The 18223-nt window shown below is 37.5% G+C and overlaps 2 protein-coding genes across 4 annotated transcripts in view; both read right to left on the bottom strand.

The window, feature by feature from the left end:
- Positions 1 to 1664: 1664 nt before the first annotated feature.
- pet100 (PET100 cytochrome c oxidase chaperone) lies at positions 1665 to 3183 on the bottom strand. Its single transcript, XM_073849555.1, has 4 exons — positions 3117 to 3183; positions 2833 to 2919; positions 2316 to 2348; positions 1665 to 2092 (listed from the first exon to the last, which is right to left on the bottom strand). The coding sequence occupies exons 1-4, from the start codon at positions 3141 to 3143 to the stop codon at positions 2003 to 2005; spliced, it is 237 nt and encodes a 78-aa protein (XP_073705656.1). The 5' UTR covers positions 3144 to 3183; the 3' UTR covers positions 1665 to 2002.
- A 2924-nt stretch (positions 3184 to 6107) lies between these two features.
- Positions 6108 to 18223, bottom strand: part of brd4 (bromodomain containing 4) — a 77251-nt gene continuing 65135 nt past the window's right edge. For 2 of the 3 annotated variants that reach the window (XM_073838030.1, XM_073838015.1), the window contains 9 exons: positions 17678 to 17788; positions 17195 to 17584; positions 15313 to 16038; positions 11713 to 11807; positions 11439 to 11589; positions 10929 to 11065; positions 10613 to 10818; positions 10268 to 10526; positions 6108 to 8542 (listed from right to left, as the gene is read on the bottom strand). In XM_073838030.1, coding sequence (XP_073694131.1) covers positions 8474 to 8542; positions 10268 to 10526; positions 10613 to 10818; positions 10929 to 11065; positions 11439 to 11589; positions 11713 to 11807; positions 15313 to 16038; positions 17195 to 17584; positions 17678 to 17788 — 2144 coding nt within the window. In that variant the 3' untranslated portion in view covers positions 6108 to 8473. The remainder of the gene's footprint in view (positions 8543 to 10267; positions 10527 to 10612; positions 10819 to 10928; positions 11066 to 11438; positions 11590 to 11712; positions 11808 to 15312; positions 16039 to 17194; positions 17585 to 17677; positions 17789 to 18223) is intronic. The other variant, XM_073838021.1, reaches the window with a different exon arrangement.

The following is an 18223-nucleotide window of genomic DNA, read 5'->3' as shown; positions in this document are numbered from 1 at the left end:
GGTGAGACCGGAAGCCACACTCTTAAATTAACAAATGGCTATGCCCGCTTTTACGAGAAGAAAATGGTGGATAGTTTTTTTGTTTACCTTTATATATGTGCTTGGAAAATATTAAAACCGTAATTAGTTTACAATTTAAGTAACTGCCCATTTATAGCAAAAGCACATCGCTGGAGTGGAAGTCAATGCTTTAATCTAAATTATTGAAGAAAAAAACAATAGACACCATTACAAGTTTTAATGGGACTTGTTTTGGTTTTAATTGAAGCTTTATATTATTATTATTATTTTATTATTTATACAGATACAGACAAATACAACAGAAATGATAAAGTCTGGGAAACAAAGGATAAATAAAAACAAATAAAATAAAATTTCAATAAATAAATAAAAAGTTACAATCAAAGAGATGCATGACCTTTACATTACTTAAAGATTTTGAAGTCAGAACACAAACGGACAGTTTTGATTGCTTTTCTATTAGTACGATAAAGAATAGTACAAAAAATGTTTTCTAATTCTTCATAAAACAGTGTGAAACAGGGTCTTTTGTTAGTAAATTTACACTTGTGAATGTGAAACTTAACTAGTAATATAAATACATTAATAGCAAGGTTTTAATGGAAACTGTAATGGACCCTGTTGGTCTCTATTGGTAATTAATCGCCTTCTATTGGTGGCTTGTAAACCACTGAATTCTAATGGAAAACACACTACAGAAAACCATTTTTAGTCGTTTTAATGGTTAAAAGTTCATGGTTTGCAATGGTATTTAGTGGAAACCATATTTCTGTGGTTTCTATTGTTTTTTTTTTTTTTTTTTTTTTTGTTTTTTAAGGGGAATTTGTGGCAAACTGTATAACGCAACCGATTCAATTATTCTTCTGATCTGTGTGGAGTGGCGTAATAGTTAAATATAATCTAACACACAAAGAATTAATTTGAATAAAACATGGCCCAGAAAGTGAAAAGTTTCTTCTGTGACAATTCTGGACCTTTTCTGACTTCGTTGTAAGTTGTTTTCAGTATATTCCTGCAGGAGGCAGTGCTGCTCAATATTTCGACAAAACTGATTATGACTATTACTTCATTGTTTGTTTGTTAGCATAAACTTATTTCTTCCTTAGTCTTAATTCTCTCTTTTCACATCCTATGGAAAGGAAAAACACAGACAAACACTATGAAAGATTCACCCTGTAAGGCGGAGTAACACTTTTAAAAAGAGACAAATGTCCAGTGTTGTTAATTGTATGGAGACTTTAGCAAACAGTTTGATTCGTATATTCAGCTTAACAGCATTAAATTCAAGAGGTTAAACTTTTGAAATTAAGTGTGCATGTGCCTTTTACGTTGTTCTTCTTGCTCCGTCAATGAAATACTTAAAAGTAGAACCAATTTCAGGTGCTGCCAAACATCCCTGCTAAAAAGAACAATAGGCACCATCACAAAAGTTGTAAATTTGTATGCTTTTACTGGTTATTATAATAGGACTTGTATTGGTTTTAATGGAAACTATAATGGACCCTGTGGGTTTCTTCTTTATTTTATTGGTGGCTTGTTAAGACCACTATCTTAATTAAATATTTCCCAAAACACACTACATTGATGGTTTTAAAGGTTAAAACAAATATATTTGTGTGCCACAAATATATTATGACCATATGTATAATACAATTCAAATGGAATTTTATTTATTTTCAATTTGGGAAAAAAACAAAACAAAAGCAGTGTTTTTACAGCTATTATGAAAGTAATATTACACACAATGAAGTCAAACCATTCGATTGTGAACGTTCAAAGGCAATGCAAACTTATATATTTACAAAAATATACATTTTCCCCACCCATTTCTTAAATTATGTCCATAAACATCATTCTCTTTATGTTTTCCACTATATGGTTTTCCACTTTGGGAAAAGCATTACAGTGTTTCCATGTTACACACGAAGGCTCGATCCCAAGGTTGCATTATGATGCAATAACAAGTGCTGTTGTTTTATAGTCATTCCTCAGACTGCATGCCCATCTGTTTCAGCATCTTCTGCTCCCTCCGGTTCCTCATGCGCTCCTTGAAATCCTCCAGTTCTTGCCTCTGTTTCAGATTGAGAAATGCCACATGTAAAACAAAACATGATTGCGTCTCACTTTTATAATCTATACATATTTTTAATTAAATCTTCAGCATTTGTGTGGGATGTTGCTGCTGAATAGCTTAACTATCCAAATATCTTTTTAACCTGATTTAACCACTGCAACCACCCAAGAAAAAACAAATGGATTACAAATGGGCATCAAATTAAAGAGGAAATACTTACATGCATTTTCTCGTCAGGTGGGAAGATCTCCCTCTGAAAAATGTGATAATATAATGTGAACATACAACAGCAACTACATAGATTGCTAAATACATTAATATGTGACGCTGGACACAAAACCAGTCATAAGGGTAATTTTTTAAATTGAGATTTATTCATAATCTGAAAGCTGAATAAATAAACTTTCCATTGATGTATTGCTAGGATAGGACAATATTTGAAAATCTGATATCTGAGGGTGCAAAAACATAAAAATAAAAGTTTTAAAGTTGTCCAAATGAAGTTCGTAGCAATGTATATCACTAATCAGAAAATAAGTTTGATATATTTACAGTAGGAAATGTACAAAATATCTTCACGGAACATTATCCCAATGTTTTTTGCCATATAAGAAAAACAGATCATTTCGACCCATACAATGCATTTTTGGCTATTTCTACAAATATACCCGTGCTACTTAAGACTGGTTTTGTGGTCCAGGGTCACATATTTACGGATTATTTGTGCAATTATGAACCTTTCGCTTCACGATGTATTCCTCAAAATACTCCGCTTGGTTTGATATCCAAAACATCGCCACTGGAAACGACAGATACACCATCATCTGTTTAAAATAAGAAACATTACAAATCTGTTGATATTCACATTTGATCGGTTATTCACATTCATGTGTTTATCATTAAGTGGGACGTTTAAAGCTTCTGTGCGTCTTTTTATTTCACAAAGATGGTTTAGTCTATTCATATATAGTTTATTTACACAGACCGACGCGTTTACAATTCTAAATGTCATCAAACTCACCCTAAAAACCTCTATTTTAACCCCCATGTCCTACAGCTTGACAGTCACGCATTCAGGCACTTCCTGTTTTGAACGATGTCAAAATAAAGGTCGCGCTGAACACACTCAGTCAGAGCTACATTTTCGTTCACAACGAAAATACTTCTCTAGACAAGCTTATGTATTTTTTATTTTTTATTTTCACAGACATGTAAGCGAGTTTACTGCAAATCTCGAGATGTGTAATTCAAACTTCTTTCTTGTAACAAAGCAGACGCTTTCCTCTTACGTAAGCCAGCTGCAGGCTTATGAAAGCGCTTGCAATCGTTGACCGGATGCAGGTACAGCAACATGATGTAAGCATGCAGTAACTTTACATCAGATATACACTGTACGCCAGTTGCTCCTTCAAACTGTAAGACCCATATATGTTTTTGCTTGCCCACGTTTAATGAAACTGAGGAGATTCACATAAAGAAATTGTCATAATTTCCTCACCCTCACGTTATTTTAATTTTCGAGGTGTTATACATTAGGCAGAATGACTCAAGTTTCAGTCATTTTTATAGAGAGTAAATATTTAGTGAGGTTTTGAGTCCGTAATATTCAGCTATCCTCTTTATTATTTAATGCGAAAGGAAGCCAATGGGTGAGACTTCCGGTTCATTAGCTGATATAGGGAAATAACGAGAATAACAATATGCAGTAAACGTTAAAATTGTTTGCACTACAAGCTACAACCCAGTGTGTTCATAATTGAGATAATACATTAATATAATATGATAAGACACCAGTTTGCAATATTAAGCAACTAAACAAGCTGCTTTGTACTGCTAAAAATAGCTGGGCACGGATGAGACCGAAAGAAAGACCCATAACATTTACAAATGGCTGTGTCCGCTTTTACGAGAAGGAAAAGGTGGATATTCACCTGGGTGAAAAGGTCAAGAAATGTCCTGGACACATTTCACTTTAAAATCCATGAGGAAAAAATACAATTGCTTTATTGAAATCTTAAATTGGCTTTTACTTGACACTTAATTTGTTTTTGTGGATGTAATGTGACCCTGATTTTTTGGAGATTGAGACTGAATAAATAAGCTTCCCATTGATGTATGGTTTGTTAGGAAAGGACAATATTTGGCCAAGGTACAACTATTAAAAAATCTGGAATCTAAGGGTGCAAAAAAAAGAAAAATCAAAATATTGAGAAAATCGGCTTTAAATTAAGTTCTTAGCAATGCATATTACTAATTAATAATTAAGCTTTGATATATTTACAGTAGAAAATTTACAAAAAAATCTTCATGGGACATGATCTTTACTTAACATGCTTTATTTTTGGCATAAAAAGAAAAAGGAGTAATTTTGACCCATACAATGTGTTTTTGGCTATTGCTATAAATATACCCATGCTACTAAAAAAACTAGGCTGTGGTCCAGGGTCACATATTTTTGGGGGGAAAAAATGAAAGGGATCCATATAAAAATTAAATGTCAATTTTCTCACCCTCATGTTATCATTTTTTCTTTTTCTGTGAAGTACACAAGGTGTTATATAATAGGCAGAATGATTAATGTTTCAGTCAGTTTACTTTTCTATTATGAAAAAAGAACACATTTAAAATGAATACTGACTGAGACAAGTCATAATATTCTGCTATAATACCAGACCCATTAAAATGGGCTTTTCCTTCACACATAATTTGTTTTTAGGGATGAAATGTGACGAAACCAGTCATTAGGGGACATTTTTTGAAATTAAGATTTATAAAGTTAGGATAGAACAATATTTGGCTGAGATACAACTTTTTGAAAATCTGAGAAAATCGCTTTTAAAGTTGTTTAAATGTAGTTCTTAGCAATGCATATTACTAATAAAAAATGTTTTTATTTATGGTGGATTTACAAAATATCTTCATGGAACATGATCTTTACTTAACCCTTGTGCAACCTTATGGACATTTTTGTCCATTTCAGTTTTTTTGTCCATTTCAGTTTTTTTTGTTTGTTTTTTTGTTTGTTAAAAGTGTGCCTGTGTTAATGCCAACTGCATAAATTTTGACTCAGGTGTTTATTTTTATTGAAATTTTAATACTCACCATTTTCTTTCAAAAGATCTATTTTACCCTCCGTACAAAAATACTCACACTCAGGACCTTAAGGACAAAAATGTCCACATTGAAACCCATTTAAAAAAAAGTTTAACCCAGGGCCATTTGACTATAAAATGCAATATTTGCTATTAGGTATTCATTCTATGGGCAAGGCTTCAGATTTTAATTTTATTTTTATTTTTTTAATTCTAGATTGTGCCATTTTTTTTTTTTTTCAAATTTGGCATATACATTTTTTTTTTTAATCTAACACTACATAAATATATAAATGCCTCAAAATTAATGTTGTTGTTCTTCACTGACACACCCAAAAAACTAATAAGCAAAGAAAAAAAATTCTGCTCAGCAGAATATTAGTATTAAAATTAGTATATGGAAATGACTATTTTTCATTTTTTGCATAAAATAAAACACCTGTGGCATTATGCAAACAAACCAACATTTAAAGGGTTACACTTCTGAAAATTAATGAATGTTTAAAAATATTAATAAATCATTTTTATGAAAGTTTTTGGACATTTTGCACCTATGTGTAACTTTTTTTTTTTTTTTTTTGAACGCACAAGGGTTATTATCCTAATGATTTTTGGCGCAAAATCATCATTTTGACCCATACAATGTATTTGTGGCAATTGCTACAAACATACTCGTGCTACTCAAGACTGGTCTTGTGGTCCAAGGTCACAAATATAACCCTACATGCACTTAAGATTCACCATTTTCCCTAAGGTTTTAATAAGACGCCAAACAGTATGACAACCGCTCAAGTTGCATATGAAGGCATCAGTTTCTTTGCACCTTTTCAAGCTCAACCCACGTAAGGAGTGAAAACTGATACAGTAGCAGGAGGACCGTGTGCAGAGCTGATGAATTATAAAAGAGACGACAGGCTCGTTTTTTTGTTTCATTTTAATTTTCTATAAAAGAGATGAGTTTATTTCATGATCATAACAGATTGAACCATTGACCTCGATAGCCCACGCACATACCAAACAGTAATCGAGGAAAATGTTAAACAAACCCAAAAAGAAAAAAAAAAAAAAGAAAATAACAAAATACCTGAATAAAGCAAACTCTCTGCTGAGCTGCAGGTCAGCACATTCTCTGGAGAATCCGAAATCTATGGCACATAATGTCCAACTGTTACCATGGAAAAAGAAAATACATGTGAAGGCTTGAAGGAATGAAGGTGTTTCTCTTCTTTGAACTTTTACAGACCAAATTAACAAAAGCAAAAGAAAAAAAAAATAGATATTTATAATAAGTGGACTTCATGAGGAAGAACAAGAACCAAACTAAACAAAATTCGCAAAGCATCGTTTAAATGGTGTTGCTGCGATTTAAACCTCCGGGTAAGAACACCCTCCCCAGCCACATACCGACAACCGTACTGACATGACGTACACATCCAAACATCCACACACACACACACGATGACGAAGATGATGATTGGACATGTCCTCTTAGCAGTTTCGAGAAAACCAAAAACTAGTTGTTCGGTGTAATAATTAAGAAGTCCAGCTAAAACTAGATTTAAACCTGAATATTGTAAATGGGTAAAATATAAAATGTTTACTTTCCTTTTTTGTCTCTTAAACACAAGCTCCGCCCCTAAAGCCCCAATTTTCCCCTCCCCGTCCGACCGTGGCCCTCCCTCGCCCTCCCAGAACATAATATATGCCAACTAGAATCGCAATACAATACAGGCACTGGAGAAAACACTATAAGAGAAAACTCAGAGGACCCGCCAAGGTCTCGAATTGTGCCCCCCGCCCCCCTCGCCGAGTCAAATAACAGAATTAGAACACATCCACTATAATCGAACAAGAACAATGATAAATCAGAACGGTTTGATTTTTTTTTTGTAGCTTTTTTTTTTTCTCTTTCGAAATTATTTTTGTAATTATATCTAGCACAGCATACAGAGTCCTCTCTGTGCAGGTGTAATAAAACGATCTGTGAAAAGAAAAGAGGAGGAGTCATGCAGAAACCAGCTGAGAGCTCCGTCGCGTTGGCCCGGCGTTCGCATGACGCTCTCGATCGAGTTTTATCGCGTTTATCCTTCTATATGTATAATACACTTAAAATAGTTCTCGTATTCTTTAAATTATATTCAAAGGAAAGGATGCTCGGAAACCGCCCTCGCAGGTCAACGCTCCGGCCCGTGGCGAGCTTCACATGAAAACGATGAGCGATGAAAGCGTATCTCTCCATGATTCTGTCCTCAATTAACACTTGTCAGAATAATGCATATATTAGGGTTTATTTTCTACAAGGCTACCTAAACTTTTAATGACGAGTGGGGAGAACAAGAAAATATATTTATATATTTAGAAAGACATGTTAAGAGTGAAGAGTTTCGGGTCAGCGCAAAAAGGATACGGGTGTTTGGCATAGACGTCAGAGGGTAAGGTGTTGGTAAGAGAGTTAAAAAGATCTTAAAAAAGAAAAAACGACAACGAAAAGGAGAGAGAAACAAAAGTACAACCAACCAATCAACCAAAACAGTAATTAAGAAAATACCTTTTTACAGTAGATCCTACATAATGAAAAATCTGCACATGATAACAGTGTGAAACACACACCATATGTTTAGTCATTTGTCACAGCCCCTGGTGAATATTGTTTGTGTGTTTTTATCGTGGTTTACGAGTCAGAGGTGTAAGGCGAGCTGGACTTCCTCTCCCGAGGAAGATCATCTTAAGTGCCCCCGATCCCATCCTGCCATTTGCCTCGCGAAAAAGGGGTTTGGGGGGGGGGGGTGGGGGTGAGGATACAGCGAAAACGAAACGATGGGAGGGAAACCAAATCAAACAAGGAAACAAAGACTGGTTTTCGAATCCCCCCACAGGCATCTGGCAGTCGACGGATGCCTTGGTGCAGAGAATCAGTACATTTCATTTGTTGTCGTTCGGTCGGGATTCCTCCGGCGATCGCATTGTCCATTGCTCCCATATTCCGAAGTTAAAGAGTCACAACACAAAGTCCTCTCTTTCCCGCCATGGTCACAATGGCAAATCCAGGAGGAATGCCGGAGAGGCGGTGCCGTCCCAGTGTGAGGGTCCCTCTTTCTGCTAAGGCAAAAGGAGAGCTACAGCCTCCCTCCCTCAGGGCCTCAGCTTATGCATCGCTAGTTCAGCCTCTTCAGTGTTTCTTGTGGTCAAGATGGGGGTCTTTTTCCCTTACTGCTTTTTCAGTTCATTCTGTCCGTGCAGAGGAATCCGTGAGCAGTTTTCGCAGTTTCTCGCTTCCCCTCGTGCTTCAGAACAAGTTCTCCTCAAAGATAGCCATCAAGTCGCTTTGGAAATTCATGTCGATAGTAGCTGCCATCTGTAAAGGCGAAGAGAACCAAAATGAATATTTCTACAACTATATCCACATTTTTATGAAAAGGCGATTGAGGAATTAGTGTAAACACCTTGTGTACTATGTGCTGGTCAAAAGATCAGATATTTCTGTTTTTGACAGTTATATAGACAGCAATGCAACTCAAACGTTAGGTAGAATACTTTTTGTGCACAAAAAACCCTCCAAAATAATGAATTTATTCTGGGCCTTGAATGTCGTAGTTGTGTTGCTGGCTATGCAGGGTCAGAAAGCTCACGGATTTCATCAAAAATATCCGAATTTGTGGTCTGAAGCTGAACGATGGTCTTGCAGGTATGGACACAACACAACATGAGGGTGAGTAATTAATGACAATTATCATTTTTGGATCAAACATGACAGTCAAGATAAGGTTAAAACAGATTTTGCTTCAAATAAATGCTGTTTCGTTTTCAAACTTCACCAGTTTCAGAAAAAATATTAAGCAGCGCAACTGTTTTCAACATTGATAAATGTTTCTTGAGCAGCAAATCAGCACATAGACTGATTTCTGAAGGATACTTTACTCCGTGTAATAACAAAAAAAAACATTTATTTTAGTCCAAAGTCCAAAACTCTCAGTTTTAACATTTTGAAGAATAGGGACCTACAATCTTTTTCTTACTTTTTTCCCCATCTGAAAATCTAGTGTTTTGTGATTTTTCAGATAATAAAATGAAGCATAAAACATTAATTTGTTTTTAATCAAATTAAACCGTTTATTTTTGGCAAACAAAAATGGCTTTCCTTTTAAGATTAATACATGGAAGATTATACATGGAAAATTAAGTGAATATTCTTTTTTAAAAGTTTTAATGATAATTAAAAGAGATCATTTGCAAAAACAGATTACTTTCAAAAATCTTGTTTTTCATTCATTTTCATCTCAAACAAACTGCAGTTGGGTTATTTTGATCAAGTAAAAAATACAGCTAACTAACAAAATAAAACCAAAACATTACATCATAAAAAACATGATTTTTGAAAAAAAAAAAAAAAAGTTACCTTTTTTGCAAAAGCTCTTAAATTGTATTTTTTTTTATATCAAGTGGTTAATCTAGTTGTAATATTTTAATCATTTAGTTATTATATTTTAATTTGACAGAAAAATGGAGCATATGAAGACGTACATTATGCTGCACAGAAGCAATACAAGAGTAACATATTTCTGTTACACATTAAACCATACTTTTATTTTGACAGGTTGATGTGAAGTTTCTGTGTATACAGTATGGTATAATGCCATTTTCTTAAATGAAATGGTAAAATTCTCATGAATTGACTCCGTCATACAGTGAGACGCAGATGACGAAAATCACATCGTGCATGCTTCAATATGAAGTAGTAAATAAATCCACAGCTCCTCCATTCATACATACAGAGGCAAGCGGAACATGCAGGATTCATATTTAAACCGAGATTCGAGTTAAGCGACCTACTTTAGATTGACAAAGTCAGTGGCATTCTGCACTACACAGTTCCATTCTTATGAATAGAATTTATTTAGCGAAAACTATATGGTCCCAGAAATGTAACCACACTTCAGGCAAGAGCAGTGTCATGGCCCCAAATGTTGCAAGTTGTAGCAATATGCATATTGCGATATGTACATCTACAATATTTCAATAATTTCGATATACTGCACAGCCCTAAAAGCTATTGTCACAAGTAACTGCAGCTTTAACTCACCGCCTCTCTCCTCCTCCTCTCCTGTTCCCGGCGACGTGCAAGCTCCCTCTGCTGGTCAAGTGCACTCTGGGAAGCGGCGGGGGACTGGGGCGGGCCCTGGGAAGGCTGCGGGGCTGAGGGCGGCTGGGCCGGGTTCTGGGCTTGGGGCTGAGTTTGGTGCTGCTGTGGTGGCGGCTGGACCTGCTGTTGCTCCTGCCGCCTGCGGGGCTCCTCCTGAGGCCTTCGTGACGTCTCAATGGTGTCCTCCTCATCTCGTCCCCTTTAGACAAAAAGAAAATGTCTTGAAACGGTTCGTTCATTAAAAATGACAGGTCACAGTAAGGAGTTTCTGAATGGCTCTCTTACCTTAGTTTCTCTTGTTCTCTACGCAGACGGTCTTTCTCAGCTTGCTCGGCCTGGGCCTTCAGGGCTTTCTCTCGCTCTTCCTTCTCTCGGGCCGCACGCCGAAACTGTTCGAAGCTGTCGCTGGAGGACTTCAGGCCAGACGAGGGAGTGGAGGTGGATTTCTGTGCCAGGCTCGCCCAGGAACCCATATTCTTCAGTTTCACATCCTGGAGACCAAATGACGAGACGTTATGAGGCAAAGTAACGTAGCAAAACCATTTCAGAAGCATTGTTTTTACTGAAAAGTGAAAGAAATAAAATCGTCCCGTCCACACACCTGTACCTTTTTAGGCGCCACAGGAGTTTTGGGCTCCTGTTTGAATTTCTCTTTGTCCTGCATTGAAGGTGGTGGACCGCTCTGCTCAGAGGAGCGGATGACAGGACGGGAACTTTCAAGTGGTTTCATATCTGCTTCTAAAATGAGATGATAAACAGTTAGTTCTGGTCGTCTAATTTGACTGGCAGAGCCGAACTGAGATGGTCAATATTTAGTTTAACTGCAATGAGACGTTTCACTGTTTGTTTGTCTGTTTGCAGCATTCTGCCAGAGTATGTGAGTGTTTTATACTGATGATGTTTTATACAGCTCAACATAGCTGGAACGTGGATGAGACCGGAAGCCAGACCCATAAAATTTACAAATGGCTGCACCAGCTCTAACAGGAAAATAAGGTGGATAAAAGCAATATAACTTAAGTAAGAGTGATGCAATTTTGAATGTTGGCATATCAGCACAGTGTGGACATGCATACAATTGCATGCTTTGAATCTCAGGAGTTTCACTCACTCTGGCTGTGGCCTTGCATTGTGGGTTTGCTCTCAGGATGTTTATGAGGGTCTTGTCTCATGGCTGGACTGAAGGGCTCACCGCGCATCACAGGTGAAGGAGGCAGCTTCTCTTCTTTAATGCCACCCAAAGCTGAAGGAACTTGTGGTTCCTGAAGCAAACAAAGCAACAAACACACACCTTTAAAACCAAAAGCTATTCAACATAAAATAAAAATCTATATGGACACTGGAAAGAATCAGTGTCAAAACAAGGAGATTGAAATGGTACTGACCTTTTTGGCCTGAGGGGGGGACTGGTGGACTAAAGCATACTGAGAGATTTGAGGGGAATGCATCATGAGCGGGGAGGGGTTATCTCGCATGTGTGCTGTGGAAATAAAGACACCATTAAAATACAAAAACTTACAGTGCTGTCTGATACCAAAAACATTAACTCATCAGCTGTGGGACGTCCATCCTGAAGTTTCAGTCTTAGTAAACATGTCTGAAATTCTTGACAGGGAGGTCTTATTTTTGCTTTCTTTGTGCACAAAAAGTATTCTTATAGCTTTATACAGGGTTCGTACTGATACTGTAAAAAAGGACTTTAAGCACTACTTTTTTGATTTTCAAGGACTTCAGTCAGAGATTTTATTTATGGTTTGATGTTTTCTACCGTTTAAGAAAAAAAAAAAAAAAATCAGACAACAGGTTTGCAAATTCACTCCGAAGTCCCGATCTGAATCAAACGATTTGCAAACTATCATTTCAGATCAGGACCTGGAGCACAGATTGCGAATCGCAAATCATTCGATACGAGGAATTATTCAAGAACCCGCTCTGGTTTCCATCTAATTTAAATGTGACCTGTGCTGGCAAAATGAGTCAGAAAGAGCAAATGTTAAAAAAGGAGTTATAAGAGAGTAGGGCTGCAACAACGAATCGATAAAATCGATAAAAATCGATTACTAAAAGCGTTGGCAACGAATTTCATAATCGATTCGTTGTGTCGCGCGACGCAGAGACATTTGGTTGTTATTATATATATATATATATATATATATTTAAAAAAAAATTGAGCGCAGAGCGGAGTGGACACATTCGGTCTCTCTCCCGCACTGATGCCAGCAGAGTTCGGCACCTCATAAGCTGTGTTTCCATCCAAAAATGCGAATTTAACTTATGCGCAAAACTGGAACATTTGAGCATAAAGCACCGTTTCTACATTATATATATATGCTGCCCCGATTTATATCAAACATGTTTGATATTTAAGCCTACTTTGCTCGATCGCAAAACAGCTGCTGTACGGGTCGTTGGATAGTGGAGATGGAGAAAACTACTTCTATAGTTTTTGTAACACTGTCTGTCTGTATAATGTGTCGAAAACATACCACAACCGTAAGGAGAAAGAGGAGCTCTGCTGAGGTGAAATCGTCTCAGTTTTGAATAGGGCTGTGGCGGTGGCACGTTGTTTTTTTATATATAGCCTACACTTCAGTCAGCAAACAAGCAGCCTAAAAACGCTAAAATAAATCTAAGAAATAATATATTTAATTAAGAAAGTAGCCTAAGAGTATTAAATAGGCTATTAAACAAACATTCCTTGTAAAAATGTCCGACAGCTCATCAATTTTTGGCCGACTGAATTTCCAGTCCAACTGTCTTTTTTTCTCTTTCTCTTCCTCATTACACAGCTGCTGTTTTTAATAGCAAAGTGATTACATTTATTTTCGTTCCTTTAGTTTATAAAGTTAATTTAGAGATATATTTGGAACACTTTTTGTTTGTTAAATTCAAGTTTTTGTTTTTTAAAGTTATACCTAGCAAACAGCGGCAGACAGATCAAAAGCCTGCTTAATTCATCGCGATTTAAATTAAAATCCATTGATATAAAAAACTTAAAACACATCACAATATTAGTTTAATCATTCAATCAAGATAATTCCAAAGTTTGTGCGGAGAGAAGCGCGCTTTGCAGCGCATGGAGACGCCAGTGCAATGTGGAATTTCTTTTTTGCTCATAAAGGTAAGAGTATTTACCACCCGGGCCGGAACTGTAAAGGGTCTACCTTAGTTTGTGTGTACTAACAGTATCAACAAAATGTGCTCTTAAAGAAAACAAACAGAATACGCTTGATATCTTTGGTTTAAACAGGAGCGCTTCACAATAATTAACCGAAACCCAGGTAATTGCCTCACAAACACAATATCTATAGAAAGCTTTAAATTATTATTTTACTATAAAACGAAATAATTAAAATCGAAAACAAAACTCTTTCATTAGCTAATCCATAAAGATGCATTAGGCATTAATGAGCAGATGGCAGGATCGTCAATTTCATCTTTGCAACACTGAATCAGAAAATACTAGTTTATTAATAAGTAATTCGAATATTTTCTTAATTTTTGCCTTGACACATTCATGGTAATTACTTTTGCTGGGGCTTTGAGGCCAGTTTTGCGTGCATTTGAATGCGGAACTCTTCCAGCTGGTCGCTGCTGATGGCAGGACACTAAACACCGCCATGGCAGAATGAATGTAGCAGAAAGTTAGTCAAGTTATCCCGTTCCAGCGTGCAAAGTCACATGACTTTTTTAATGCGCACTGAGGAATTTAATTTGAGAGGCTTCTTGATGGGAAATGCAGCATGTACACCACAGCAATCCGCTGTCTTGACGGATAGTAATTTTAGTTTATTTAGTCTATATATTTGGCAGATGTAAAGCATACGTGTATGTTTTTTGTGTTAGTCCATTTTTATTTTATTATTATTATTATAACAGTTCAAGGAGCAACATGTTCGTGCACTTTCTAAAGATTTTAGTTCTGTTTTTGAATAAAGGGTTGTAAATCCCTTGTTTTTTTTATTTATCCGATTCATCGATTAATCGAAAAAATAATCGACAGATTAATCGATTATTAAAATAATCGTTAGTTGCAGCCCTAAGAGAGTTAAAGTTTCCAGATGATTCCGAAACAAAATCACTAAGCAATGATGGATATTTTCTTCCACTTACATAAACATAACAGATTATGTTTGTGTGAATCTCGGCAAGGCATATTTCACAATAATGTACTTTATAGAGAGTTTGCGTGCTCTTAGTCAGATCTAAGTCAAATGATTTGTGAACCTGCGCCGAACTCCAGATCTAAATCGAATCATTCGCCATTCACAATTTAAAGGCCAAATCCGAATCAAATCAAATTCAAAACAGTCAATCATGTTGAGAAGCAATGGTTTTTAAAATCATTACAAGCAATGTCGAAATACGCTCTTTTAATTTGATCTGGGTTTTTTTGCTAGTGAATTGCTTGAAATGAAAAGTCATGATTAAATCAATCTAAGCGATTTCAGCTTAAATGACTCAACTCAATCGATCCGTTCCTGTTCAGCCATGTTTACATGACTCGGTCAGTACTACTACTGGTTTAGCTTGATAGTTTTATGACATTAACTGAAAAAAGTGCAAAAAAAGTATGTTTTTGTAAATTTTGTACAAAAATATATGTACTTATTAAAGAAATGTAACACTTCTTTCATAGATCCATTGTCTTTCAATAATTCAAGCACTCTTCAGGAAAATAGCTATTTTCAAAGGCTTTCCGTTTTAAAAAGTCAAACTCAAGTACTTGTATAAACCCTATTCTAACATTACGTTGAACCACTGATGTCACATGGACTATTTTAACAATGTCCTTTCTACCTTTCTAGGCCTTGAACGTGATAGTTGCTGTCTATGCAGGGTCAAAAAGCTCACGGATTTCATTAAAATATCTTAATTTGTGTTTTGAAGGTGAACGAAGGTCTTACAGGTTAGGAACGACATGATGGTGAGTAATTAATAATTTTCATTTTTGGGTGAACTATCCTTTTAAATGAACATGTTACCTGAGTTATAGGAGTCAGACTTGTGTTGACGTGGAGAATGATGCTGCGTTGGCTGCTGGATAATCTGCTGTGCTTTTGTGGAGGGCATGGAGACTTTGTGTTGACTAGGCTGCGTTTGTGTGGTCTGCACCGGGCCTTGCGAGAAGCTCAGCTGCTGCGAGTGCTGCATGTGTCTGGCCTGATGCTGCGAGAGCTGTGGGGAGGGCTGGTGCGTCGCTGCCGGCTGGGCTTGAGTCTGAATGGGAATCTGCGGTGGGGGCAAGGAGCTCTGCTGGCTCATCTGAGACTGAACCTGCACTGACTGCAGCAGAGACTGCTGTCCGGGCTGCTGTGGCCTGCTCTGCAGAGACTGCATTAGTGACGTCGGCGGCTGCTGCAGGCGGTTCGGCTGCAGGTGCTGCAGGTACATGGGCAACGACATAGAGGGCACGGGCTCCTCGTCGTCCTCTAGCAGCATCTGTGGGGGCTGGGAGGAGAGCAGGCCCTGGGGAGTGAGCGTAGGTGGGGAGAGGGGCCGCTGGCGGATTTGCTGAGGAGGATGCAGAAGGTGTGGAGGCAGGTGGTGCTGGGGCTGAGGGGGTTGCTGGGATTGGAGCTGCTGCGGCAGGGTCTGCTGGGGTTGCTGCTGCTGCTGCTGGGGCGTGCTTTGCTGCGGTGGTTTTGGAGGTAGCGGGGCTGCCCTATTACTGGGCCTTGAAGGCTGCTGGGGCATTGCGTTGTGCAGGGCTAGAGAGAAGAAAACCACAAAAATATGATTAAGTGAAGGCTCAATATAGATCACCTGGTATTGTTCATTTTTGTAAACAAAAGCGCAAGAGAATGTAAAGAACAGTGATGGGCGTGTCACTTTAAAAAAGTAATTAGTTTAGTAACTAGTTACTTCTCACAAATAGTAACTGAGTTACATCATTAGAAAAGTAACTAATGACCAGGGAAAATAACTATTGTGTTACTTTAAGAAAATGTTCAAATGTGTCAAATAACTTGGATGTCCCCAGTAATAAATATTGTAAATGAATAAAACTAAATAAACTGGGTGGGCTCCCTTCACAGACATGAATAAAACAACCTGAATCTCTGCGAATATATGCTTCACAGACATGAGAAATGTATGAATAGAAAGCTGAATAGAAATGTCTACTTTTAAATGAAGTCACATGAAAAAACATGACAAATATTCTGTAATAAATTAATCTATATGATATCAACGCGAGCTCCAGTTTTTTCCGTCGAAATTCATCTCTAATGTAATCACGCCCATGAGCGGAAGAACAACGCAATGCGAAAATTAGAATAATGCCGCATTTTATTGTCAGTAACGCTACAACGTTGTAACGGGGAAATAGTAATTCGTTTGATCACTGTTAAAGAATACAGCCAATCAGAGCAGATCTACACTACACATTTTGAACCAACGAGATGTGAAAAGCGGCATAAATAGTAAAATTTGTTAATCCTATAGCCACAAAACCAGTCATAAGGTTTTTTTTTTTTTAAATTGAGATTTATACATCATCTGAAGGCTGAATAAATAAGCTTCCCATTGATGTATGGTTTGTTAGGATAGGCTATTTGGCTGAGATACAACTATTTGCAGCTGAGGATGAAAAAAAAAAAAACTAAATATTGAGAAAATATTTAATATTGTCGAAATGAAGTTGTTAGCCATGCATATTAAAATCCAAAATTAAGTTTTGATATATTTACAGTAGAAAAATATCTTCATGGAACCCATAGATATATCTTCATTTTGACCCATACAATGTATTTTCGGCTATTGCTACAAATACACCCATGCTACTTAAGACTGGTTTTGTGGTCCAGGGTCACAATTTTGTCCTTTTACTGTATTTTCTGGAATATCCCTTACATTTCCACTCACCTGGGGATGGGAGGATGGGGTGCTGATTCAAGAACGGGTGCGTCTCAGGAGACACTGGGCCTCCTGGAGGGTGAGCGTTGAGGTGAGGCGGTGCAGGGGAAGGAGAGTCATTGGCGTGGTGGGGAAGGTGCATGAGGGGCTGGACGAAGTGAGCCAGAGGGTCAAAGGGGTTTTCCAGAAGCTGCGAGGGCTCCAGAGCTGTGACGGGAGGAGGCATGTAAGTGGCGGGAGAGGGATGCTGTGGCTGCGGCTTCAGCTGAGCGCTTGGCTGCAACGCTGGGGTCTGGGGTTGATGTGGGACTTGAGGCTGAGGCATGCCTGGAGGCACCGCCTGGTGATGCGCCTTCTTTCCTTCACCTCTCCCCCTCTTCTTCGGCTTAGAAGCCATCCCTGAGTTCACGAAGAGGGAAGAGGAGATTGCTTATGCAATGCAGCTTCTTGAATCATTTAACATTTCAAAAGCATTAAAAAAGCAGGGCTCACCTGTCTCTGAGTCTTCACTTTCCGAGGAGCTGGACTCACTGCTGCTGCCCGATTCGGATGATGAGCCTTTTGTCTTTGCAACACTCATTGCCTCCATGGACTTCTCTGGAACTGAAGGACGAGAAACAGTGACACATAAGAATCTGTAGTTATATCGTGTAATTGAAGCTTTGCATTTCCACCGGTCTTAGTACACGATATAACTACATAAGAGTCAAGTTTTAAATAGGACAAATATGGAAACTCGTTGGTCATTTTTGAAGGCGATGCTATTGGTCTAATAGGATTCAATGATCTATGCTAAGCTATGCTAAAAGTGATATCGCCAGAACAGGAGAACGGCTGAATGGATTTCAAAACCGTAAAACTCAACTTATTAACTCGGGGGGAGTTGGAGTATGAGCCTGTTTCCAAAAAAAGTGGAGTGTTCCTTTAAAAATTCTATGATTTTAACCCATACAATGTTTTTTTGGCCATTGCTACAAATATGTAGTACCCATGCTACTTATGACTGGCTTTGTGCTCCAGGTTCACATATGCATATCT

This window comes from Garra rufa, chromosome 1 (genome assembly GCF_049309525.1).
Source record: "Garra rufa chromosome 1, GarRuf1.0, whole genome shotgun sequence".
Taxonomy (NCBI): Eukaryota; Metazoa; Chordata; class Actinopteri; order Cypriniformes; family Cyprinidae; genus Garra; species Garra rufa.
The sequence above is the reverse complement of the archived record's forward strand: the minus strand, read 5'-3'. Positions and strand labels throughout refer to the sequence as shown.

What these genes read in the sequence shown, in the direction of transcription:
- pet100 (XM_073849555.1), bottom strand. Translation starts at nt 3,143, where the DNA reads ATGGGGGTTAAAATAGAGGTTTTTAGG. An exon ending in TTAAAATAGAGGTTTTTAGG is followed by an intron (nt 2,920 to 3,116) that starts GTGAGTTTGATG and finishes TATTTTAAACAG; the next exon opens with ATGATGGTGTATCTGTCGTT. An exon ending in CACCTGACGAGAAAATGCAT is followed by an intron (nt 2,093 to 2,315) that starts GTAAGTATTTCC and finishes AATCTGAAACAG; the next exon opens with AGGCAAGAACTGGAGGATTT.